Source organism: Macrotis lagotis, chromosome 2, assembly GCF_037893015.1.
Source record: "Macrotis lagotis isolate mMagLag1 chromosome 2, bilby.v1.9.chrom.fasta, whole genome shotgun sequence".
In the NCBI taxonomy this organism is placed as follows: domain Eukaryota; kingdom Metazoa; phylum Chordata; class Mammalia; order Peramelemorphia; family Peramelidae; genus Macrotis; species Macrotis lagotis.
The window spans coordinates 328284298-328310750 of record NC_133659.1 but is presented as its reverse complement, the minus strand read 5'-3'; the positions used below and the strand labels follow the sequence as shown (position 1 = coordinate 328310750).

Sequence of the window (26453 nt, the reverse complement as noted above, 5' to 3'; positions counted from 1 at the left end):
CTTCCTTTGCATCTTTTTGAATTCCCTTGACATCCTTGACCTTTTATTTTTCCAGATAAATTTGGTTATTATTTGTTCTAGTTCTTTAAAATAATTCTTGATAGTTTGATAGATATGGCACTGAATAAGTCAGTTAACTTAGGTAGAATTTTCATTTTTTTTTAATATTGGCTTGGCTTACCCATGAGAAGCTGATATTTTCCCAATTGTTTAGATTTGGCTTTATTTGTGTGAAACGTGTTTTGTGATTATGTTCCTATAGTTCCTGGGTTTGTTGTGGAGGGTAGACTTCCAAGTATTTCGTGTTGTCTACACTTTTTTAATTAAATTAAATTTTTTAAATTAAAATTTTTATTGCTGTCATATTTTTATATCACCTTCATTTCCAAAAATATTCTTCCCTTTACCCTTCCTAGAGTGTAAATTTTTTTTGTAAGAAAGAAGAAAAAAGATGAGGGGGATGTAGTTCAACAAAACTAGACAACTCAGCAACTGAATAGGCAGTATAACTGGCATACCCATAGTACTACAGCTCTGCAAAGAAAGTAAAAGAATGCATTTTCTCCTTTCCTCTTAGAGACAAGTGCACAGTTTTGGTGGTGGTGGTGGTGGTGGTGGTTTCTATTCTCATGATTATAGTCATTCTTTTCTTTGCTCTTACTGACTTTACTTTGCATCAGTTTGTGCAAGTCTTCTAAAGTTTCTCTAACATCTTTATAGATATCAGTTCTTTTTTTAAAATTTATGTCTTTTAGGTTTTTGCAAGGCAAATGGGGTTAAGTGGCTTGCCCAAGGCCACACAGCTGAGTCATTATTAAGTGTCTGAGGCCAGATTTGAACTCAGGTATTCCTGACTCCAGGGCCAATGCTCTATCCACCGCACCACCTAACTGCCCCTAGACATCAGTTCTTAAAGAACATTACATTCATGTACCACAATTTATTTATTCATTCCCCAATTGATGGGCTTGTACTTTATTTCTAGACTTTGCTATTCCAAAAAAAGTGTTGCTGGGAATATTTTGGTTTACATAGGGCCTTTCTTTCTCCCTTTGACCTGCTTTAGCAATGTTATCTCTAGAGCACAACCCAATCTTGGTGAACCATAGCACTTCTAATAGATGGCTTCTTTCTTTTCTAAGTTTTCAAAGACAATCCTTTTAATAGCCCATTCCTGAATCTTGTCAAGAATCAAACTCAATAAAGAAAACATAAAGAGTTGAATAATTAGAACTTTTCTCTTTTATACTTCCGTCAGCATTCCATCCTCCTTTTGAAGAAGTTGCTTTTTTGAATCCTCCTCTTGCTACCAACAGAGCTCAAATTCTTCAGCCTCCTTTAGCTCATTCTAAATTTGAGTACTCATGACATTATTCTATCAGAATCCTATGCTGCTTTTGTATTCTTCTGCCATTGTATTCCTTGCTACCATTTTCTATACCCTTCTTAGATGTCATTGACCATCATTCTCCTTCTTCAAGATTCCCTTCTTGCTCCTCATTGGAATTGTTTCCCTTTACGTCCTCTAGAGTTTCTTAATTTTTAATTCTTAAGGGTTTACCATCCTTCTTGGACCAACTTTCCCTTTAGAATTTCAGGCCATGGTGTTCTCTGTCTCCTTTCTTTAAACTATTTTAAATCTTTTCTCCTCTCCAGTGTACACACTGAAATGTGCTCAACTTTCCTCAACCTATCAAAACTCACAAAATTCTCATCATTTCAACTTCATTAGTGAGTCTTCCTTATTGATTGGGATTAGCTTCAGACCAGCACGTTTCCTTTTAACATTTTTTTTTTAGGTTTTTTGCAAGGCAAATGGGGTTAAGTGGCTTGCCCAAGGCCACACAGCTAGGTCATTATTAAGTGTCTGAGACCGGATTTGAACCCAGGTACTCCTGACTCCAGGGTGGGTGCTTTATCCACTGTGCCACCTAGCCGCCCTCCTTTTAGCTTTTAAGGAATGAAATTGTTGAAAGTTAAAAAAAGTTAAAAGTTAAAAATTTATTTGTAGCCTTTATAGTAGGAAAAGAGAAAAAGCCCGTCAATGTTTGCATAGTCAGAGAGCCTCACCACTGTGCTGCCATGTCTCAATGTGGGATTAGTGATGTTTCCCAAATTCATCATCCACTTCTTCTGTCCGGCCTGTTTCTCCTTCCTTCGCTTCTCATTCAAATGCTCTCCATTGCATTTCTCCCCTCAGGTGCCCGGATTTCTTCTCATCAGTATATTTTTTGATATGACGTTCCCCCCGTTTTTTGTGTCTACCTTTTCTCCTTCAGAATGTTCCACCTCTTCCATCCCAGGTCTCACCACATCTCCATACTATGATGTGAAATTTGCCTTCTTCCACTAGAATCCCTGGTTCATCTTGTTTACCATATTTTGTACACTTGCACAAAGACATCTGGGGCAATTCCCTATCTTGGCAGGATGTTGAACTAACTACTGAGCTTCCCCTACTTATCTTTTCTCCCAAAGGGGAAGAGGACAAATTATTATTTATGTTGGGGATATTTTGCACAATAGAGACTTATCTATGTATAAGTTGTACCCACACCCTGAGACTGTAACTTCCATGAGAACAGGACTGGATGTTTTTTGTCTTTGTCTTTCCAATGCCAGGGACCTAGTAGGTGCTTACTTAGATAGTTGGTGATTGGTACAAAGTGAGACCATTATTGGCAACCAGATGGTGAAGTAAGTAGAGCACTGGGCCTGAAGCCAGGAAGACCTGAGTTTCAATCTAGCCTCCACTGATTAGCTGAGTGACCCTGGGCAAGATAATTAAAAAAAAAATCTATGTTTGCCTCAGTTTCCTCTCTTGTAAAATGGGGGTCATATTAGTACCTACCTCTCAGGGTTATTATGAGGATCAATTGAAGTGATATTTGTAAAGTATATAGTAGACATTATTTAAATGCTTATTCTCTTTCCTCCCCCCCCCAATAAAATTATGCAATTAGTTTTTAAAATGAATTCTACAGAGAATACAGGAGGTTTTAGTTGAAAGTGACCATAATGGGAAGCTAGGTGGCACAGTGGATAGAGCACCAGCCCTGGAGTCAGGAGTACCTGGGTTCAAATCCAGCCTCAGACACTTAATAATTACCTAGCTGTGTGGCCTTGGGCAAGCCACTTAACCCCATTGCCTTGGAACCCACCCCCCCAAACAAAAAAAAGACATCATGAAAGGGACCATAATAATCAATCCCCTCATTTCAACAAGGAAGAAACTAACCCAGAGAAGAGGTGACTTACCCAAGGTCACATAGTTAGGAAATGTCAGGATTTGAATTATAGCCCAGGTTTCCAGACTCCCAAGACAGAACTGGATCTATTCTATCACTATGCCTCTAACATTTGCCTTGATAATCAAATTAAATTATTAAGTGTTATATATACTATGTAAATAAATTTCACTATAGTGAACAACAGCAAGCATTTATTATGTACCAATTAATTGTATGCCAGGTTGATCTATGCTCAGAGATATAAAGGAAAAAACCAAATATTCCAGAAGTTAATCATCAGCACCATCAGCACCATCACCACCACCAACATCGTCATCACCATCATTTCCATCACTACCATATATGCTATATATAAAACAGTGGTGGGGTTTAAGCCCTGACAGAGGAGGTTCAGAGAAAGAAAGTATTTGGCACATTCACAAAAAGACTGAGACAAAGTTCCACAAGAAAGGCTTTCCAAAGTACCACATAGCTACATCTGGGAACCAGGAGGCAGGATTCGGAGCCTTTCAGGCCAGTGGTTGGAAGGAAGGGGCTCAACCTCCCTTTGATGTCACCTCCCTTATTGTCACTTCACTAGAGGTGCAAGATTGCTTGTGGTCAGTGTCCAAGGGGCCCTCCAGGCCAGGCTGCATTCCTTCTGCCAATTCCAACCCTGGGAGTCCTGTGCCTAGCATGTGCAGTAATTCTTATCCCATTGAGAAGACTTTGATTCTTCCCCATTTCTGGGCAGCCTGGTCGGTATTCATAAAATAAAATTGATACATAAACCTGCAAATGGACTATTTAAAAATATTGCTGTTCCTGAACTATCACATATATATGCACAGATATGCATATATCATATATACCTACAGACATATTGCATGTATATGGATGTGTTCTATCACAAATAGGCACATGTGTATCTCCTTGTTGCCCTTCAATCGCCATGAAGATCACGACATCAAGTAAGGACGACATGCATGTAATTTGGATTAAAGGGAAGGGTGTTGTGCAAAGACACTATTCTCACTCTCTTCCGGAGTGAAGGGAGAGGGAGAGAAAAAGAGATAGAAAAGAAACAGAGGGAGACAGTGGGGACACAGAGAGAAAGACAAAGGGAGAGAGAGAGAGAGAGAGAGAGAGAGAGAGAGAGAGAGAGAGAGAGAGAGAGAGAGAGAGAGGCAGAATAGATTGTTAAGAATTAGGAAATAGCAACAGCTAGGTGGTGCAGTGGATAGAGCACTGGCCCTGGAGTCAGGGGATCTGAGTTCAAATTCGACCTCAGACACATAATAATTCTCTAGCTGTGTGGCCTTGGGCAAATCACTTAATCCCACTGCTCTGCAAAAACAAACAAAAAAGAATTAGGAAATAAAGTATTCACATATGACAGAGAGAGAGAGAGAGAGAAAGAGAGAGTGTGTGTGTGTGTGTGTGTGTGTGTGGAGAGACAGAGACAGAGACCCAGAGAGAAAGAGAGAGAGAGATGGAAAAGTATAGAAATCAACAATACCAACAAAAATTCATTGGACATTTCTTGAGCAGGGATGAGTGCCGATAAGTCTGTCCTTGACCCACACACATGCCTCAGCTCTCCTAGGACAGTGCCTAACTTTTAGCAGTGCTCTGAAGGCTGAACATCCCATAAATTTGAACCTAAAGGAAGGCACTTTTTTTCTGCTCCTATTGAGTTGATCCCACCGCATCCTCCACAGGCTTCTCTTCTCCATTGCTGTGTGAGGTGATGATGGTTAACATATAGGCCTGGGTAAGCTCCTCAAGTTTCCTTTCCAGCTCCTGAGCCTGCTCCCTCAGTTCTCCTGCCATTTCAGCCTTTGCCCCCTCCAGGAAATGGTTCAGGTCATGAATGAAGGTAATCAGGTCGACCAGAATGAATGCACCTGCTGCCATGGCGCTCGACAACCTGGCACCTTTGGTCATGGCTAGGGCTGTACCACCGAAGGCTTTCTCCACCTTCCGGGCACTCCGGGTTGAAAGGTATCCGGTGGTCATGAAATTTTTGGCAGTAGTAGTTAAACGAGGGTTGGCTTTAGCCAAGCGGAAGGCACGGATGTTCTTGGTGATTTCTTCCTTGACTTGGTTACCCATAGATATACACTTCTGCGCAACAGAAACAACTTGGGATGCCTCCTTACGCAACACTGCCACAGCTGCTTGTCCCTTTGAACCTTTATGGTTACTCACTTGCTCTCTTGCCGCTGAATTGCTGGCATGTTCAATTAAGCTAGAGGAAAGGCTGGTGATGGCGGCGACTGCCCCTAAGCCAATCCCAGAAGCCGAGAGGATCAAACTTCCTCCTGCTGTGACTGGCGCGAGAGCCAAGCCCATGATGGTCATGACACCCGAGGCGATGCTGGTGGAGCCAGCTACCACATTGGTGATGGTGCATTTCTTGTGGGTCTTCTCAACTTGATCTGCAATAGCGTGGAGGCCTCGGATACGCTCTTCCAGCTCCATCTTCTTCTCGGCAAACTCTTTCAGGAAGATTTTGTCCTCGGCCGAGAGTCCATCACCTTGTCCAGTAGTGTCATCAAGCAGCTTGTCTCCATATGGCTCAGACAGGGCCTCATTAATCAGGTCAATCTCTTCCCTGGGAACAATTAAAGTCAAATGATTGGTGATAAGATTGAAAATAAGAATCAACATTTATTGGGCTATCTCATTTGAACCTCACAACAACCCTCACAGATGCTATTATGCTCCTCATCTTACACATAAGGAAACTGAGGCAAAGAGGATTAAGTGACTTGATGAGGTCACGCAGCTAGTAAGTGTCTGAGACTTCATTTGAACTCAAGTCTTCTAACTCCAGGCCTGGCACATTATCCACTGGGAGCTCCTCACTGCCCAAATAACATTGGTTTTCTTTACTCAGATCATATAACTTTAAGCAGGAAAGAAATCTGTCAGAAATGGGATTTCTCTTGAATTCTGAGCATTGGAGGGAAAGCAGCACGTGATTCAGGTTCTGAAGGTCTAAGTTGGACCTCTGTAATCAATAACTCAATCATTAATCAAGCTCTAACCATGTGTCAGTCACCATGCTACAAAATCAAACAAAAGTCCCTGCCCTGGGGAAGATTATGATCTACTGGAATTTCCTTCTCTGGTTTCCAGAATTCTCACTGGTGAAGTCATGCAGGAGGACCCCACCAGTTCTTAATCAACAATTCTCTTCATGAAGAAGTGTGCAGTTCAAACAAAGACCAAGGACTATTCCCTTTAATTTAGGAAAAACCCTGCTATCTTGTTGTCTGATCTTGCTCTCTCTTATACATTATGTTTCTTCCTTAAGGATATGATTTCTCTCTCCTCACACTCAATTTGGATCAATGTATCCATGGAAACAGTGTAAAAATTGGCAAATTGCCTTCTGTGGGGGGTGGGAGGGAGGGAAGTAAGATTAGGGGAAAAAATTGTAAAACTCAAAATAAATAAAATCTTGAATAAAAAATAATAATTTCTCTTCATGTAAGGCTCTATGCTGGACCCTCGGGGAAAGAAGACACAGGCCCTGCCCTCAAGGAGATTACAGTCTAATAAGGAAAATTCCAAAACTAGAGGGGTTGATCCCTCTGTAAGGAGACACCACTTCTCTCTTTTGCTATTCATTCCAAATAGCTGCTCCTGGGGAGAAGACATTTCTATCGACTTGAGCTTCCTGGGGGAGAGCAAGAGGGGCATGGGGACCTGGTATCCTTTTTGTTAAGGATGTGCTAGATTCTGGACTCTATCTTATCCAAAACTCCACAGCACAGGACCATCAGCGTTGATGCTTGAGAAATGTTTGCTGCCTACAGTGATCAAAGACAATTCTAAAAGACATGTGATGGCAAATGGCAGCCACATCCAGAAACAGGATTATGGAGTCAGAATCATTTTTTAAACTATTTTTTCTTTCTTGTGGTTTTCCCCCTTTGTTCTGATTCTTCTTTCACAGCATGACTAATGTGGAAATGTGGGTAACAACCTAGCTTGCTATCTGGCGGGGGGAGGGAAGGGTAGAAGGAAGAAAACATGACAAAATGAATCTTCACATATAATTGGAAAACTTAATAATAATTTTTAAAAGATTTTTATATGCATTTTGTATTTACTGATTTATATACACATCATTTTCCCTGATAGAATATAAGCTTCTTCAGGGCAAGAATGATTCACTTTTGTCTTCATATCCCCAGTATCTAGCAAATAGTGAGCACTCAAATCAATTTACAAATAGAAACCTAGAAACCAGAGAAGCAAATTCCAGTAGATCATAATTTTCCTGAGGGTAGGGACTTTTGTTTGTTTTTGCAGAACAATGTCTGACACGTGATTAATTAATGCCTGAGTCATTGATTAATATGAATTATATTCAGCTCTCCATTATGAAATTCTCTCTAGGTCTTCCCTTCCTCCCTTCCTTCCTCCCTCCCTTCCTTCCTTCCTTCCTTCCTTCCTTCCTTCCTTCCCTTCCTTCCCTTCCTTCCTTTCTTCCTCCCTCTCTCCCTTCCCCCCTCCCATATTCTGTCTTTGTGTCTTTCGCTGTCTCTATCTCCCCCATTTCTCTGTTTCTCTGTTTCTCTGTCTTGCCTTTTCCTTTTCCCCTCCTCACTGTTTTCTCTGGGATCTTGCATTATCGTCTTTTGTCTCTGAACTCCTTTCTTGGTCTGTATTGATACTACGTCAGGACCCTGGTAACTGCGTTGAGCAACTTAGCGGTTATTTCGGTGATTAGTAATATCACTTTGAAACAAGGACAGCTGATTTTCATCAGTGACTGGGCAAGGATCAGGTGGATGGTTACCCAGCTGTCAGCGAGCATGAAGCTAGGAAGGAGAGATAACATGTTAGAAGCCAGAGTCGGGGTGTAATTTATAGGATCACAGATTTCGAGTTTAAAGACTGTTAGGTGCCATCAAACTCCATCCACTCATTTTGTAATGAAGAATTTGAGTGTGGAAGAAATTAAGGAATTTTCCCAGGATTACACATCTAGTAAACATTTGAGACAGGATTTGAATTCAGGGCTTCCTGCCTCTAAGGTCCATTGTCCTATCCACTGTGCTACCTTAGTAGAGACACATAGTAGATACTCAATAAGTGATTGGTTGATGGTGTGGAGTCCTTCGTACCCATCTGAAAATGAGATGAAATGGACCTATGGTAATAAAGTTCATTGTCAACTTGTGATCCACTTGGGATGAATCTCTTCATACTTGGTTGAGTGGATCTTTGAGCAACAGATGAAGAGTCTGTTGCATAATCAAAGTATGTCCATTTGGAAAAAGTCAATTAATATAATCTCTAAGGCCCCAGAGTCACTGCCACATTGGGCTGTGGCCTTGGACGAGAGTGGCATCCTGAGTTGTATCAACCAAGAGAAGAGTCTTTGTATCCTTTGCCCCCATCAGACACTGGAAGAAGCTGACCAAGGTGGCGAGAGACCATGACAGCCAATGACTGTTTCTGGAGAAAGGAAGAATTCTACCATTCCCTGTTCCAAGGTCCTTCCCTGTCTCTGGAGTCAAAGAGTGGGTTCAGATTTCTCCCTTGACGCTTACTGCTTCTGTGACCTGTATTAATCCCTTATCTTCCCTAGGTCCCAGTTTCCTCATTTGAAACACAAAGGGGTTGTAGGACCTCTAAAATCCATTCTAAGTCTAAACCTATGACTGCAAATGTCTCTGGGCCTCAGTTTCCTCTTCCTGTAAAATGAAGATGATGATAGCATCTATCTCCCAGAGTTATTGGGAGAATAAAATGAAATATTTGTAAAACTCTTTGCAAACCTTAAAGCACTCTACAAAGGAACTGCTAATTAATGCTAATGCTATGGAAACCAAGGAACCCAAATGAACAGAATGGCACCACCTTGAATGCACTGGATGCCTGGTAATGATGCCTACCAACAAATTGTGAGATTGCAGCCTAGTTCAATGAGACACTAAATATTCAGGCAGAAGGAAAAGGATAAATTAATCATAGATCTTTAGTGTTGGAAGCCTTCTAGGGGTCATGAAGTCCATCCCCCTCATTTTGCAGATGAGGAAACTGAGACTGATAGAGTAGACTTGACTTTTTTCATCACCCCACAAGTAATGAATCCAGAACTTCTGCCTTCAAACCCTGGTTCATTTTCTACTTCACATTATACTACATGATGCTTGCTGTAGGCTGCAATTGGGATATACAGGAAGCCCTTTAACCTTGGCTGTCCAGTGGGATACCCATTGGACACATCATCCCAAATCATTTCCTCATTCACATTTTCCCCCATGCAGGTTGGAGAACCTTTTCAGTGAAGTAATATTTCACTGCTTTAGATTCAAATCTTGTGCGATTTACTTCATCTCTCTGAACCTCAGTTTCTACATCTATCAAAAGGGCATAAAGCCTGTGTGATAATGTGTGTAACTACAGAACAGGTTTGGGTGCCGTTGTGATTGTTATTCACTACAGTCAGAGAAAACAGCCAGGGGAGGTGTCCATTCTACCTACAATGTATGTGCGCAACCTTTAGCTAGCTAGGCACTGAGGAGGTAAAAGATGAACGTCATGGTCCCCGTCCCAGGGACTGAGATCTAGTGCTGGGCTAGTCACTTCCATTCTCTTTGACTCAGTGTCCTCATCTGTGAAAGGGGGTGGGTGGGAGTGGATCCCCCTTTCACAGATGAGGACACTGAGTCAAAGAGAATGGAAGTGACTAGGCCAGGGTCATACAGCTAGGAAGGCATAGATATAGCAGAAGGAATTCCAAGCCAAGTGCTCCCTTATTAGCCCAGGCTCTACCACTGAGATTTCAGTCTAGTAGGAGAGGACAGCCCCCCAGGTAAGGCGCCATCCAATGCGCCTCCGTAGGACACGAGCCCCCGGAACAATCACCTGTCTGAGAGAGAATGAGCAAAGAATCTCTCCCAAACTTCATCTTCTGAGAGTTCCTTCTGCTTCAGTTCTTTCAGGCTTTTGGAGTCTGGCAGATGCTCAGGGCTGGTCGCTGGAAGGCAGTCGTTTTCTAGTGGATGAGGCAGAAATTGGTTAGAGACCTCAGTTACTTCCAGTCACATTCGGTGACTTTGACCAAAACCTGTCTGAACCTCAGTATCTTCATCTGGGAAATGGCATAACGATACTCCTAAAACTTACTTGTACCTCCCAGGACTGTTGTGCTCTGCAATAGGAGTTATGGCCATTTAAGCTGTCATTATTATTCATATTTAATCTTTTAGGACCTCAGTTTCCCAAGCTGTAAAAGGAGGGAACTGAAGTCAATGGTCTCTAAGAGCCTCTTCCACCTCTGACATTCCCTATTTTTTTTTTTTTTTTAGTTTTTTGTAAAGCAAACGGGGTTAAGTGGCTTGCCCAAGGCCACACAGCTAGGTCATTATTAAGTGTCTGAGACCGGATTTGAACCCAGGTACTCCTGACTCCAGAGCCGGTGCTTTATCCACTACACCACCTAGCCACCCCTGACATTCCCTATTCTAAGGGCTCTCCCAGCTCTAATATTCATGTTACAAGTGGGTCCCTCCCATCTTTGGCATTCTGTATTTTAAAATCCTTCCCAAATCTGACATACTGTGACTGGACCCAGAGTGACCCCTCTCAGGGTGGTTTCAAAAAAATGTAGGAAACTTAGATTTGAATCGTCTGTCATCTGCCATTTGGGTGACCCTGGGCAAGTCACTGGACAAGTCTGGATCTGGCTTGTCTTTTTTTTTTTTAGTTTTTTTTTTTCTTTTTCTTTTCTTTCTTTCTTTCTTTCTTTCTTTCTTTCTTTCTTTCTTTCTTTCTTTCTTTCTTTCTTTCTTTCTTTCTTTCTTTCTTTCTTTCTTTCCAAGGCAATGGGGTTAAGTGCCTTGCCCAAGGCCACACAGCTAGGTCATTATTAAGTGTCTGAGGTCAGATTTGAACTCAGGTCCTCCTGACTCCAGGGCCAGTGCTCTATCCACTGCACCATCTAGCTGCTCTTGGATCTGACTTTTCTAATGCATAAATCAAGGGAAATAATGTTTTCCTCCCAGAGCTGTTGTGAGGCAAGTGTTTTGAAAACCTAGGAGTACTGAGCCTGGTCTCCAGGGGACTCTCAGAATCATAGCTCTCATTCCTCCAGTGTGCCAAGATTTACAAAACACTTGCCTCAAAACAACCCTGGGAGGGAGAAAGAGCAAATATATCCCTTGGAAAGGGGAAAACCAGTGCAGACATTTCCAGTGACTTACCCAGGGTCACAGAGTTGGCAGATGTCAGCACTAGGATTCAAATCCAAGTTTCCAGATTTTTTTTTTTCTGCCACATGGATATCTAATGAAAAATGATGATCCCTGGGGGCCAGGAAGACAACATTTGTGATCTGTGTGAATTGACCTCTCTAGGGCTCAGTCAGATAAAAAATTTAAATGATCATTTAAAGTTCTAAAAACCCTGTCCACAGAGTTAAAAAAAGTATTTAGGGTTTTCTTTGAATGAATGGTGAAGATAGCAGCAGCCTGGGTGGGGGGAGGAGGCATCCACCCATCATATAGCACTTTAAGCCACTTAACCCCATTTGCCTTGCAAAAACCTAATATATATATATAAAATATATATATTTTATATATATATAAAATATATAATATATATATTATATATATATAATATAATATATATATATATTAAGATGTTATATAGTTTCTAATACTGCAATTCACATGAAGAAAAATCTGGGTCAGAGATCTCAATAACTTTTTAGAATGTAAAGGGGTCTGCGGATGAAAAAAGTTTGAGAACCACAAGAATAGAGCATTCCTGAGTTTTCTTAAGCAGGGGAGAGGCCATATGGACAAACTACCTCATTTCTGGCTGACACAGACACTTCTCAAACCCAGGGAAGAGAGCAGGAGGAGAGCTTTGGAGACTTTATTTCTTTGTCTGGGGTGGGAAATATTGTGTCTCCAAAGAGAAAGGGAAGCAACTTGAGGGCAGAGAATAATTCATTTTTGTTGTTGTAACTTCAGGACTTCGAACAGTGCCGTACCCAAGGTGAGGGCTTCCTTACATGCCTGTTGATTTGAATTCATCGAAATGAATGTAGGACCTTCCAGTTCAGGCCCCATCCTCTCCCATCCAAACCATCCTGCCAACTCTTCAATCCATTTGGAGATTGGGTCCCAAGGGCAGGTAAACGCAAATCTAAGGGGTAATGGCCCTCATTTCCAAAACTTGATAATGTCGAATCATTCTAGATTTAGAGAATGTTGAACTATTCCAAGTGTAAAGTTGGATCATCCTGGGTCTGGGTAATGAGGAATTCTTTCAAGTCTGGATAATGTTGAAATATTTCAACTCTGGATAATGCTAAGAGGTCTGGATCATGCTGAATTATCCCAGGTCTGGATAGGATAATGTTGAATTATTTCAGCTCTGGATAATGCTGAGTTATATACCAGGACTGGATAATGTTGAATCAAGGAGAAAAGAAAGGTGATACCTTGTTCGCATGTTGGAGTCATGCTATCAAGAAGGCGTTCCATCATTTTTTCTCTCTGTGACTTGATTAGGTGAGGTGAGGGTGAAAGAAATGATATTTGCTCCCTTTGAAAAAAAAAAGAAAACAGATGTTTTTAACCAGTAAAGTCTCTAATTTGTGGACAGATGCGAACCAGAAATTGATTTGTAAGACAGTTGTGTGGAATTTAAGGTACATTTTTCCTTTAGGAATAATGTTACAGGGGGTGGCTAGGTGGCGTAGTGGATAAAGCACCGGCCTTGGAGTCAGGAGTACCTGGGTTCAAATCCGGTCTCAGACACTTAATAATTACCTAGCTGTGTGGCCTTGGGCAAGACACTTAACCCCATTTGCCTTGCAAAAAAAAAAAAAACATCTAAAAAAACAAAAACAAAAACAAAAAAAGGAATAATGTTACAAAAGTTAGATTCCCAGGCTAGCCCCCCCACAAATCCATGGCACAAATCCTTCTTCAGTACATTATAGTAGGTGGCACTGGGTTATTAAAGGCTCTTCCAGCAGATTATAAACCCTGATAGGTCTGGTTCAAGCACAGGCTTGCAAGAAAGCAAGTCTTTCCATCACTCACTAAGAAGCTCAGATTTGGAGAGGTTTGTTATCAGGTTAGCCGCCTTTGGACCCAGCAATTCATAATAAAGAAAGAATACTTCACTAAGCAACTATGATCTAGTCCATAGACTACTCTAACAAAATTTAATTTAGAAAAAGAAAAGAGGACATAGAGGTAGAGAAACAAAACATCTCGGTGATGCATCCAGGTTAAAATGCTGGACCGGTAGTGAAGATCTGAGTTCAAATAAGATCTCAGACATGGTAGCTATATAGGTATATTCTATCTGCCTCAGTTTCCTCATCTATAAAATGGAGGTGATAATAGTAGTGCATCCTTCCCAGGATTATCCAGTCCACATGTCACATTCTATTTTATTTTGAACTATTTTCTTGATGTCTTTTGTTTTAATAACCCAATCATTTCTGAAATACTTCCCTTCACCCAGCTTCCAAATAAACCCTCTTTTTTGTAACAAAGAAAAACAGTTAAACCAGAACACTGTATAGATGATGAGGTCTGGCAACGTATGCAGCATTCTTCCCAGGTGGTTCCCCACCTCTCTATAAGGAAGAGAGAGATTGACTTATTTTATTATCCATTCTTGAAGACTGTTCTGATTTTTTAATTTTTTTTCAAATTCTCAAAGCTCAGTCCCTTTCTCGAATCCTTTTGTTTCCATTGCAGCCATTATTTTAGAGTGCCCTCCTCATTTTAATCTAAGCCAGGGAAGGGACAGGAGGACTCAAGTCCCCCAGGGAGCAAGCGTCAGAGGAGTCCCTCCCATCCAGATCTGCTTCTCGCCACGATGGCAGTGGTTCTCAAAGTGGGCACTCAAGGGATTTTGAGCAGACACCGAGTCACATAGAGTTGATTATCAGGACTTTGTTCCACAGTGTTCCACGGTGCCTTTCCAGAACCATCCATCTTAGAGTAAGAAGGGACCTCGGCGGCCTCTAGTTCAAGCCCCTAACGTTACAGAGGAGGAATCTGAGGCAAAGCTGGGCAAGTGACCTGTACACGGTCATGTAGGTTGTTAGGAGAAGATCTGGGAGGTGAATTGAGGTCCTCTAACTTCAGGTTCCTGGGTTCTAGACTGCCTTGGACAGGAAGGGGCTGGTGGTGTTGAGTGATACGTCTAGCTGGGGAGGGAGGGGGACAGGGAATGAGGGGCAGGAGAAGGAGGAAAAGGGGGAAGAAGGGAAGACTTGGGGAGGGGAGGGGAAAGGGAAGGAAGAGGGCTGAGGACAGAGGGATGGGGAAGGGGGTAGCGGAAGGCAGAAAGAGAAATGAAGAGGAGAGGAGAAAGGAGGGGAGGAGAGGAAAAGGAAAGAAGTGGGAGGAGTAGGGGAAAAGGGAAAGAAGGGAAGGAGAAAGGGCAGGGGGAGGAAAAGGGGAAGGAGGAGGAAAGGAAAAGGGGCCTCCTTGGGGCAGGGAGAGTTCTCAGGTACCTAGGGTGACTTAGACATTGCTGGGACCCGAGCCAGCTCCTGAAGCTTGAGGCCCAAAACCTGTTCCTCCAGGTGTGTGAGCAAGAGTATCTCTGTTTACAAAGCCCGCAGAGAGAGAGAGAGACAGAAAAACAGAGAAAGAGAGAGAGACAGAGACAGACAGACACAAAGACAGAGACAGACCGAGAGACACAGAGAGAGGGAGAGACGACAGACAGACACAGACAGAGAAGGAGCTCAAGCCCTGGGGCTGTGTCTGGGCTGTGTCTGGCCTGTGTCTGGGGCAGGAGCTGGCCAGGAAGGCCCAGATGGGTTGTGTTAGGAAGCGGGATCAATTCTCTCTGAAGCTGGGACCCCCGTGGGCCTCCGTTCGGGCTTCTGCCCTCGCTGGGTTTCCAGGCCTTCCACAGCCTGGCCCCATCCGGCCTGTGTCTCCCAGGGCCAGGGCACTCAAGGTCAGCACTGGAGATTGACCTAGACAGGCCAAGCTGAGCCTCCCTCCGCTCTAAGCCCCTGACCCAAGCATGTATTAAGTGCCTGCTGCATGCACCCAGCACACTGCTGTGTGACAGAACGCCTGCAGTCCCTGCCCTCCAGAAGCTTTCCTTCCTTCGGGGGACACAACAGACACATGTTTAAGTAAATAGGAACTGGGGGCAGGGCAGAGCTGCGATTTCCTTGGAATTAGAATAACTAATTATGATAACTAACAATTCTATATGGCTTCAAGGTTGGCAAAGGGCTTTGATATGCTTGTGTCCGCACCTTCCAACTCCCCTGGGATATTGGTGCTATTGCTATCTGCATTTTACAGATGGGAAAACTGAGGCTGGGAAAGGTGACTTGCCCAAGGACGCAGAGCTAGAAAGTGTCTGAGTTGAGGTTTGAACCCAGATCTTCCTGACTGCCGGGCTGACCCTCGTCCACCTGCCCAGGGTGGGGACTCATAGCCATGGATGGAGAAAATACCCAATGACAACCAAGTATTCTGAATCCAGGGTTCTGGCAGCTTTGTGGTTAGTTTTTGAACCAGCCCTAGTCCCAGAGAGCTGTCTCACCCACTAAGCCCCTTGCCCAAGGTCACCAGACAGCAAATCTCAGGGCTGGCATTTCACCCTACCCACACATGCCAGGGACTTCTCTCTCCATTGGACCTTATTCTGCTCCTGCCCAGGCCTCGTTGGTTCCATATTATTGATGAGTGTGTTTGAGAGACACAGATTTGAGAGATTGATTTGAACCCTGGACTTCCTGACCCCAGGTCGGAGCTCTAGCCATTCTCCCTTGCTCTCTGTGGGTATTGAAAGGAGCTCTGAAGCCCCCCAGGGAAGGGCCCCACAGCTGGTTGCTTGTGGCCTTGGCCTCAGGCCCTGCTTAGAGCCTCCTAAATATATCTAGATTCAAGTGGCAGCTGCATGGTGTTCGGTCTCCCAGGAGTGGGCGGGCAGATGGGCAGGTGGGCAGGCAGGCAGGCTGGCTCCTTTCTAAATATAACGTTGGCAGAACAAGGCCAGAGTTCATCGGGATCCAAGGGCCTGTCACCTTCCCTGCCCTCAGACCCTCAGTGGCTGAGAGCTGGACCCTAACCCTTCCTCTTAAGGGGGCAATAGGAGCCGTGAGGGCATCCCTGGCATGGGAGGGTGGCCCCAGGTCCATCATTCTTGATTTGGGGCAAGTAATTCTTCCTCCCTGGGCCTCAGTCTCTTCATCTATGAGGAGGAGGAGGGGGTTGGAGGGAGTATAGTCTTATGGAGAGAGGCTTGAATTCAGATAGAGGACCCAGTCTTGAACTCTCCCTCTGCTCCCTAATCCTGTGTGACTTCAGGCAAGTGACTTCCCTTCTCTGGGCTTCAGCTTTCTCATTGGTAGGATGAAAGGATTGCGCCACATTGCCACTTCAGCTCTAAATCTAGGACCCCTGTCCCCAAAAGAACTACTAGCATAGATGTCGGAGATCTTGAATGGGGGAATGATCACCAATCTCCAGCACATTCTTCAAAACCATGATCTGGGAAGTCTCCAAAAAAATACCCCCTCAGTTTCTTGAGGACGACAAATAGGGCTGACATTTCTGCATCTAAATAGTTACTGCTGCTTCCCAGGGCAGTTTAGTCTTTACATCATCTTTTCATTATTAAATTAGATTAGGCATTTGGTTTCTGTTTTACTTAGAAGGAAAGAAATCAGACTTACTGGTAGGTTATTAGCAAAATAAAATTCTGAACTAGTAGATTTTGAGAATGTTCCAAATATTAATATTATGTTATAATTAATAATTTGATGAATATTCATTCCATAAATACAGAATTACATTAAGCCTGCTAATTATATATCATTATTAATATCAATGATCTTGTCATAATTATTTGTTAGTTAATATTATTACAAATCAAATTGTTATTATCTTTTTTACTTGACTTACTGTTGGGGGGTGAGGGCCCCTAGCTTCAATCAAATTTTCTCGAGCTGGGTTGGCCCCTTCATCACCCTCTTCTTGGACCCTCTTCCATTCCCAGAGAGTCTGATAGCCTTTTCCAGTTGGATTGGTAGGATCATAAATTGAGAGCTCTAAATCCCATGTTGCAAATGAGGAAACTGAGGCCCAGGGAGATTAATGTGGTTTATCCAGTATTAAGTGGCTAATAAGTGCTTGAAGTGGGACTGGAACCCTGGCCCTCCAGAGACATTTAATATTGTGTCTCGGGCATCTCCCAAGTGATAGGAAGATTGTAATCAATACAAGCAAAAGGACTTTCCACATCCAGAATAAATATTTTATTTAACATATATATATATATTTTATTTAATATTTAAATAATAATATGCAATACATAATGCTATTATTTACATTATTTTCATCATTGTTATCATGACAAAAATATCATTGTATCCTGGATGATAGGAAGGAAGGAAGGAAGGAAGGAAGGAAGGAAGGAAGGAAGGAAGGAAGGAAGGAAGGAAGACAAAAGCAAAGGAGAGCAATTAAGTGGAGCTGTGGATAGAGTTCTGAGCCTGGAATCAGGAGGATCTGAGTTCAAGAGCTGCCTCAGACACTTCCTAGCCATATGACCCTGGGCAAGTCACTTAGCCCTCTTTACTTCAGTTTCTTCATCTGTATAATGAACTGGAGGAGGAAATGGCAAACTCCTCCAGTATCTTTGCCAAGAGAACCCCAAATGGAGTCACAGAGAGTTGGACACGACTGAGAAACAACAGTCCCCACCTCCCTTGGTTCATTGTGAGGATGAAAGGAGATGACATTTCTCAAGTCCTCTGCAAACCGTAAAGGAGCCGTGTGAATGGCAGCAATTGTCAATAATATTATCCCAATAATTAGATAAGGATAGAGAGAGTGGGGACTCAATCCTAAAGCCACATGCACAGGCCCTTCCCCCGCGACGCAATCCTTGACATCAGAAGATTCACTGGGGCATGGCACAGGATGAGCCTATTATTAGTATTTAAACAGAAAATGGCCTTTTCTGACTCTCTGGATTTGCTATGATGATCTAAAAGGTTGGGAACTTTGGGAACCAACAATATTTCCTGGGGGAATTTAACTTTCACTTTTCAATTTCTTTAACTTTCCAACCTTTTCAATAAAGGCAACTTTTAAAAGAGGTCTGTTCCCAAAAGGGACCCATTGCTCTGCAACTTCTCCAGAGGGGAGTAAGATATCATTAGCCTAGGGATGGGACGGAAAAGGCGAGTGTCCGCCAGTCACAGACCGCCTGATGGATCAAATTAACCCAAGCCCTACCCCTAGAAACCTATAAGCTAGGGGAGTAGCCTTGGATGATACCCAGTTCCCTTAGAAACCCTTGGGACTGAATACTTCAGTCCCCTAGAGCAGCCCCTCATTCCTTTCCCAGCCACCCACCCACAGATGGCTCTTACTCACCCTCCACTGACCTCTGCCAAGGCTGGGGGGGTCCATGCCCCCCCAGTGGGTAGCATACAGGGACCCCTCCTATAAAAGGGATGCTCTTACCTCTTCAGGGGCTGCTCACCAGTCAGTGCAATTAGTCTCAGGCCCAGGCAGACATCCTGGGCTGCCTTGGAAAAAGTGATGAACTTAGACACAATATCAGTTGGTTTGTTTGGTTTTTGTTGGTTTTTCCTAGTCCACGGGGAGCTGTGTGGCCCCACCCAGCAGAGTCAGTTGGCACTCTCAGAAGGGGACTTTGCTCCTTGCTGGGGCAGCCTTAAAACCACTTGCCCAATGATTATAAAGATCTCTCTTTGTGAACAGCAAGGAAATGTGCCATGAGAGCCTGCCTTCAGGAGAAAATAGGTGTTGGTCAGTAAAATGAGCTCTGATCTTATCACCAGCTTTATTTCTCAAGTCTCCTAAGTAGGTTTTGCCAGAAGAAGAATAAAACCTATATACCTGGAGACCCAGCCAGATCTGTGCTGGGGGGATCTCTAGACTATTTGCCGTTAGCCCTGGAAGTCCCAGAGTGGGGTGAGGCCCTGCCAGCAGAGCCCAGCAGAGGGGAATAAACAGCTGGCCGAACTGGAATAAAAGTCACAGGATGACTCTGTTATTTTGCCTGGCCACGGACAGATACTCAAGTCTTGGCTCCCCTTCCCATCTGGGAGCCTCAGAGTCCAGCCCTGAGCCTGAATACATACTGGGTATGTGCAACGGGGCTGACATCCCATAATGGGATGGCTGAGGACGGAGCCAGATTCAACCATTTCTTAGCTAACTTAGCTTGGAACAAGCCCCTGCCTTTCTCCAGGCCTGTTTTCCAAATGTATAAAATGAAAGGTTGGACAAAGATAATTTTCAAGGGTCCTTCCAGTTTTAGGTCATATTTGGGTAGCTTTTTTTACCTTTGCCCTAAAAAAGATTGCCTAAAATTCACTATTGATAATTTATTCCAGGAGCAGCTAGGTGACAAAGTGGATAGAGCACTCGTCCTGGAGTCAGGAGGACCTAAGTTCAAATCCAGCCTCAGACACTTAATAATTACCTAGCTGTGTGGCCCTGGGCAAGCTACTTAACCCCATTGCCTTGAAAAATCTAAAATAAATAAATTAAACAAATAAACAAACAAGTAAATGAATGAATGAATGAATAGATAAATAGATAAACAAACGAACAAATAAATAAAATAGAATTTATTCCATTGGCAAAAGAGTTACCCTTACCCAACTAGCCTTTTTGAAAGAACAAATAAGTTCATTACAAACTCAATGGAAATTGTGTGATATTTGTGTATCTGGGAAACTATCTCTCACACGTGAACCCCAGAAGTCCCAAATTTGAGACTCCCTATGGGTCATTCTTGACTTGAAGCCGTAAACTCATGGGCCTTCCCTGCAGTCTGTACTTACTACCCAGTCTCTGGAGACCAGAGGGAGCTGAGTGGCTCAGTGACTAGAGCATCGGACCTGGAAGAGTTCAAACCCAGCCACAAACTCACTGTGTGGGCAAGTCACTAAAACTCTGTTTGTCTTGGAGGCAACTAGGTGGTTCAGTGGCTAGAGCCCTGGGCCTGGAGTCAGGGAGATCTGCATTCAAATTCAACCTTTGATAGTAGCTGTGCGATCCTGGGCAAGTCATTTAATCTCTGCCTTAACCCACTAGAGAAGGAAATGGCAAACTTCCATAGTATCTTTGCCAAGAAGACCCCATTGGGGGGTTCAAAACAGAACAAAGATCTATCTATCTATCTATCTATCTATCTATCTATCTATCTATCTATCTATCTATCACCTATCTATCTATTTGCCTATCTATATGTAATTTTAGAAGATTTAAATATATTATTATATAATAACTATATATTATATGATAATATATCATACTATAATAATTTAGAAGATAGTCAAATGCTTGATGATGAAAATGACAACAACAAATTTCTGTAGCATTCTATCTGTCCTGCAGTTTACCACACCCTCATGCCCAACATTTATAACTGGGGGGGCATGTGTAAAGGGCAGAGAAGAATTCCTGTATGATGTGGAGGACTCGAGCTGCTGCCAAAGCTGGGCTGCTGGCATCACCCTGCTACTAGGGCCCTGGTGGGCAGCTCATCTTACTCTCTGTGGGTCACGTTGATGGGTGTGTCCTCTTTGTGGAAGCTTCCATTGCTTTGCCAGTGTCGGTTGTCTGTTCTCTACTAATTATTGTGTTTCTTCTTTCTTTCTTCTGATTCTCTCTGTGCTCAGAAATGTGGATGCTAACATTCTCTCCGCACCATCTTCTGAGCTAGCTTAGGTTCTCAGAGCCCAGCTGCTAATACACAATAAATTGAAAGTCTTTCCTTGACCAGGACAAGCTAATCACCTTTAAGTTTATAGCCAAACCTACACGGGACCACATCCAGAATAAACTAATCAGACTCCGCAGGAGCTGATTAAATCTGTGGCTTTGATTCCCTTTGATTCAAAATCACCAGTCCAGGCAACTGTCTGATTTAGGGTTAGAAATTCCTCGTATTTGGAATGTCGCAAATAAAGGGACTAAAATGTCTTCATCCTTTTATCCAGAAATTTCATTTGTAAGGTCCATCCACTATCATCAAATGTTAATGTTCAAAAAAAAAAAAGTAAAATATTTTTAGCGATATTGTGTGTGTGGGGGGGGAGTAACAAAGATTGGGAAACAAAGTCAGTGCCCATTGACCAGGGAATGGTTATACAAGATGTGGTAGGTGATTGTTAAAGAAATCTTACTGTGCGATAAGAAATGATGAATGTGATAAATACAGAGAAACCTGGGAAGACTTAACATGAACAGAAATCTTACTGTTTTGTAAAAAATGATGAATGTGATAAATGCAGAGAAACTGGGAAGACTAAACATGAATGGGAAAAAAATATACATAATGGCAGTCATATATAAATGGAGAGAAACCCTCCCTCCCAAGAAATAAAAGAAATGAAAAATTATGAGGAACAAGATTAGAAGATGTTTGGAAAGATTCAGTTTTGCAGTGATGATGAGGGAGTAGACAGGAAGCGGGCCATGAGAATGTAACATTGTACATAGTATCAGAATTTTTTAATATATCAATTGATTTTGCTTGATTTTTTTCCCTTCTTTTATTTTTTAAATTTTCCTATTAAAGGTGGCTGTCTGGAAGGGGATAAGAGGAGGGATACAGGAGCAGATCAAGGTGATGTCAAAACAAAAAATCCATACCAGTCTATTTAAAAAAAAAAAAGAAATCTCTTATAGCTCTCATTTACCCCCTTGTGATGATTCTCTGATCCTCCAAACTAAATTAGGGTCTATGTTTCTCTCTTGCTCCCAGAAATTCAATAGAGTCTGAGGCTATAAAATCGACTTTTGTTCCGATGATCTTTCAAAGGAAAATGAGTAAGAACCAATACTGAGCTTTTCATTTATCTATTCACAACCTGGAGAATGAATGGCAATGAAAGAAACCCCTCACCTTGGTGCTCTGTTCTCTAAGTACAAAGCCACTCTCTCCCTTCATAGAATTGTATTTTAAATTCTGGTTAATAATTTGTTTCTTTTTTGGTGGCCAATTATTAAGTTAATAATTTAGAAATTATTTTACAATTCAATGGCAGAAATCTCAGGGAAGCAAGAAAAATATCTCAATAATAGAACAATTGCAGGGGCAGCTAGGTGGCGCAGTGGATAGAGCACTGGCCCTGGAGTCAGGAGGACCTGAGTTCAAATTTGACCTCAGACACTTAATAATGACCTAGCTGTGTGACCTTGGGCAAGCCACTTAACCCCACTGCCTTGCAAAAACTAAAAAAAAAAAACATAGAACAATTGCGATAGTGATAGAAAAGTCAGACAGTCCCTTCCCTCAGGGAGCTTACATGCTGAGAGAGAATAATCATGGGAGGTTTCAGGGCCAATCTGATGGAAAGATCCCTTGGTCCTTAGGACAATGGGCAATCAGATGGGAATGAGGCCTCATGAATGTCATTTCCACTGATAAAATCCTGTTGGTTTCTGCCATTGAACCATTTGACAGAGCTCAAGACTTTAGCGGTCAATGGCTTTTCTCTGGATCTTCAAAATTGTAGCCATGATAGCTGCAGGAGCAGTGGACGGAACCCATCCTGGAAAGGGAGAGAGGGGCTGCTTCGTCCAGCACTTGGTCTGGAAGCAGGACCAATGATTTGGCACTACCCCTGCCAGGGCCTCTTGGACATACCCATTGCCCATTGGTGGACAGAGGTTAGTGGTGGTGAGGAAAGGGAAGGGATAGGGCTTTTCCAAAGTGATTGCTTCCCTTTGTGATGGGGGTAGGGCTTGCACTGAAAACAGAACTGGTAACTCCATTATTCCCAAGGTTCTTGGGTTCAAGTGTCTGAGATATATTCCTTTGGGTCTTGGGGGAGTGGGGTGGGGTTTGACTTGCCTGTTACAAGATCCTTCTTATCTTTCCCTCAGATGTCCTGATGTCATCCCTGACAGCTTAAAGTGAGTAAATTTACCAGATGCTTTTCTTCCTTTTTTTTAAAAGAATTATTTATTAACTTTTAACATTTTAACATTTTAGTTTATTTTTAACATTTAAAAAAATTCATGTTCCAAATTCTTTCCCTCCATCCCACCTTCCACCCACCAAGAAAGCAAGCAATATGATATCAATTATACATGTGAAATCATGCAAAACATTTTTCCATATTGCAAGAAAAAAAGCAAAAAAAAATGAAGTGAGAAAACTAGACTTCCATTTGCATTCTGAGTTCATCACTTCCTTCTCTGGAGGTGGAGAGTATTTTTCCATCATGAGTCCTTTGGGATTGAATTGGATCATTGTATTGATCAGAGTAGCCTGGTGTATCACAGTAGTTTGCTCATCATTACCACATTGCTATTATTCTGCACAATGATGTTCCCATTCTTCTCACTTCATTTTGTATCCATATATTTTGCCATGTATTTCTGAAACCTCCCCTCTCATAATTTTTGTTTTGGGTTTTGCAAGGCAATGGGGTTAAGTGACTTGTCCAAGGTCACACAGCTAGGTAATTGAAAAGTGTTTGAGACCAAATTTGAACTCAGGTCCTCCTCCTGACTCCAGGGCCGGTGCTCTATCCACTGTACCATCTAGCTGCCCCTCATCCTTTCTTATAGCACAGTAGTACTCCATCACAATCATATGTCCCAACTTGTTTAGTCATTCTTCAATTGATGAGCATCCCCTTTAATTGTAATTCTTTGCCACCACAAAATTCTTTGATCTCTTTGGGGTCTAGGATTAGTAGTGGTATTGGTGGATCAAAAGGAATGTAGAATTTTATAGCTCTTTGGGCTATAAAATCCCAATTGTTCTCCAGAATAGTTGGATCAGGTCAGCACTCCACCAACAATGCATTAGGGTCCCTTATACAGTTGTTATTTCTGATAATATTTATCCTTTATTCTCAAAGAAGACCGTGACATCAGGGAGGTGCTGCCATGGCAAGCAGGGAATTGGATTTGAGTGAAGGGGGCTGTGCAATGTCAACAGCTTCACGCTTTCTTCCAGAGCCATCTAGGTCCAGTGGTCAAGTATGAATCAGTTTGACTGGAGATGACCCTGGATTCAGAGCAATCAGGGTTAAGTGACTTGCTCAAGGTCACACAGCTAGAAAGTGTCCAGTGTCTGTGGCCAGGTTGGAACTCATGCCCTCCTGACTCCGAGGTTAGTGCTCTATCCACTGCACCACCTATTGCCCCCTATTTCTTTTTTTCATTTTTTTTAATTTAAGGCACTGGGGTTAAGTGACTTGCCCAAGGTCACACAGCTAGGCAATTATTACGTGTCTGAGGTCAGATTTGAACTCAGGTCCTCCTGACTCTACCCACTGCACCACCTAGCTGCCCCCACTTCCCCTTATTTCTGATAGGTTTGGTTGCAGTTACTTTCACATTGTTATCTTCTGCTGAGTCTGTGTCTTGGTTTTTCCTGCAGTAGCTTTTTATTGATTTTTTGAATTGTTGTTCATTTTTCTAGCCTAATTCTTGACTTTGACCACCCTGACCTTGGCACTGGCCCAAGCATCAGACTTTTTGTTGCTATTATTTACAAAGCTGGTTTAGGGAATCTGCAGGTTTTCAGTGCCTCCAGATGGTATGATCCTGGGAGAGGTGTGATCACTGCTCTCCTGGTCTGTACTCTGGTCCTTAGCCAGGGAGGGCCACTGCTCCCCTGCAGCTTCAAGCACCAACACTCCTCTTGCCCCTGGATCTGTGACCACAGTCCCTGCTCTCACCCCTTCCCCCCAGCTCTTCTCCTCCCTGGAACCGTGACCCAGAACTCCTACGGGCAATAGAATGGCTAATTAGCCCCAATTGCAGCCAGTATCAGCAAAGGGTCTACTGTCCATTACATCTCTGGGCTGAAGCTGCTGCTTCTGTACTGGGGTCACCTCTAAGGTCCATCTATGGTGCTGCCACCACATGCTCTCCTGACCAACTCTCACCCCAGTGGCATGGACCTTTCTTCTAAGTTGTCTTAGACTGGAAAAATGTCTCATCTTGATTTTTTGTTGGCGCCACTGCTCCAAAATTTTGATTTGAGGCATTTTTTAAAGTTGTTTAAAGGGAAATGTTGGAGAGTTAACCCATGTTGCTGGGTCTACTCTGCCATCTGGGCACCACCTCTCCTTTTTCTTTTAAAGTTTTTGCAAGGCAATGGGGTTAAGTGACCTGCCCAAGATCATACAGTTAGGAGATTATCAAGTGTCTGAGGTCAAATTTGAACTCAGGTCCTCCTGATTCCTGACTGTCCCCTCTTTTCTTTTTAAACAATTTTTTAGTATATGCTCTTTCTCTCTTTTTTAGAAAATGTACTGTTACTTCCCAATGTCCCTCTCAATAGAACCTTCCCTTGTAACAACTAAATGAGGCCAAAGAAAGCAAATCAATATCTTGACTAGGTCTGAAAATGTGTCCCTTCTTCTGAACTTGTGACTCATGAGCTCTTTGCAGCAGGTATGACACATCCTTCATGTCCAAACATATCAGATACTTTTCTTAGAATTTTAAGAATATGAGGGCAGGAAGAACCTTTGACAATAGAATGCCAGGGCTGGGAGGGAACTTAGAACAGGGAATATCTGAGTTGGGGGGCCTGAGATCGAGGAAGGTCAGCAGGGAGGGATCTTAGAATAGGTATATTGGGGTGGCTAGGTGGCACAGTGGATAGAGCACCGGCCCTGGAGTCAGGAGGACCTGGGTTCAGATCTGACCTCAGACACTTTTTTTTTTTAGGTTTTTGTAAGGCAAATGGGGTTAAGTGGCTTGCCCAAGGCCACAGCTAGGTCATTATTAAGTGTCTGAGACCAGATTTGAACCCAGGTACTCCTGACTCCAGGGCCGGTGCTTTATCCACTATGCCACCTAGCAGCCCCCTGACCTCAGACACTTAATAATTACCTAGCTGTGTGGCCTTGGGCAAGCCACTTAACCCCATTGCCTTGCAAAAATTCTAAAAAAAAAAGAAAAAGATAGGAATATCAGAGTTGGGGGGAGCCTTAGAACAAGGAAGGTCAGAGCTGGGAGGGAGCTTAGAACAGAGACTATCAGAACTAGAACAGATCCTAGAACAGAAAATGTCAGAACTGGGGTGGGGAGGAGGGGAGAGGGGAGATTGAGAAGATGAGGCCCCTGACAAAGGCAGCAGGGTGGTCATTTCAGACCTAAGACTAGGTTTTCCAGACTCTCAGGCAGGGAATTTTCCACTCCAGGGGCTGCTCTCTTAGAGACAGAG

At 42.9% G+C, this 26453-nt stretch overlaps 1 protein-coding gene across 5 annotated transcripts in view; it reads right to left on the bottom strand.

Annotated features, from left to right (window-relative positions):
• Nucleotides 1-1244: 1244 nt before the first annotated feature.
• Nucleotides 1245-26453, bottom strand: part of LOC141515336 (apolipoprotein L6-like) — a 30701-nt gene continuing 5492 nt past the window's right edge. For 3 of the 5 annotated variants that reach the window (XM_074226800.1, XM_074226801.1, XM_074226802.1), the window contains 3 exons: nucleotides 12709-12812; nucleotides 10125-10254; nucleotides 1245-5847 (listed from right to left, as the gene is read on the bottom strand). In XM_074226800.1, coding sequence (XP_074082901.1) covers nucleotides 4920-5847; nucleotides 10125-10254; nucleotides 12709-12754 — 1104 coding nt within the window. In that variant the 5' untranslated portion in view covers nucleotides 12755-12812 and the 3' untranslated portion in view covers nucleotides 1245-4919. Of the gene's footprint in view, nucleotides 5848-10124; nucleotides 10255-12708; nucleotides 12813-13791; nucleotides 13917-18739; nucleotides 19145-26453 lie in introns of those variants that run through there. The other 2 variants (XM_074226799.1, XM_074226798.1) reach the window with 2 other exon arrangements.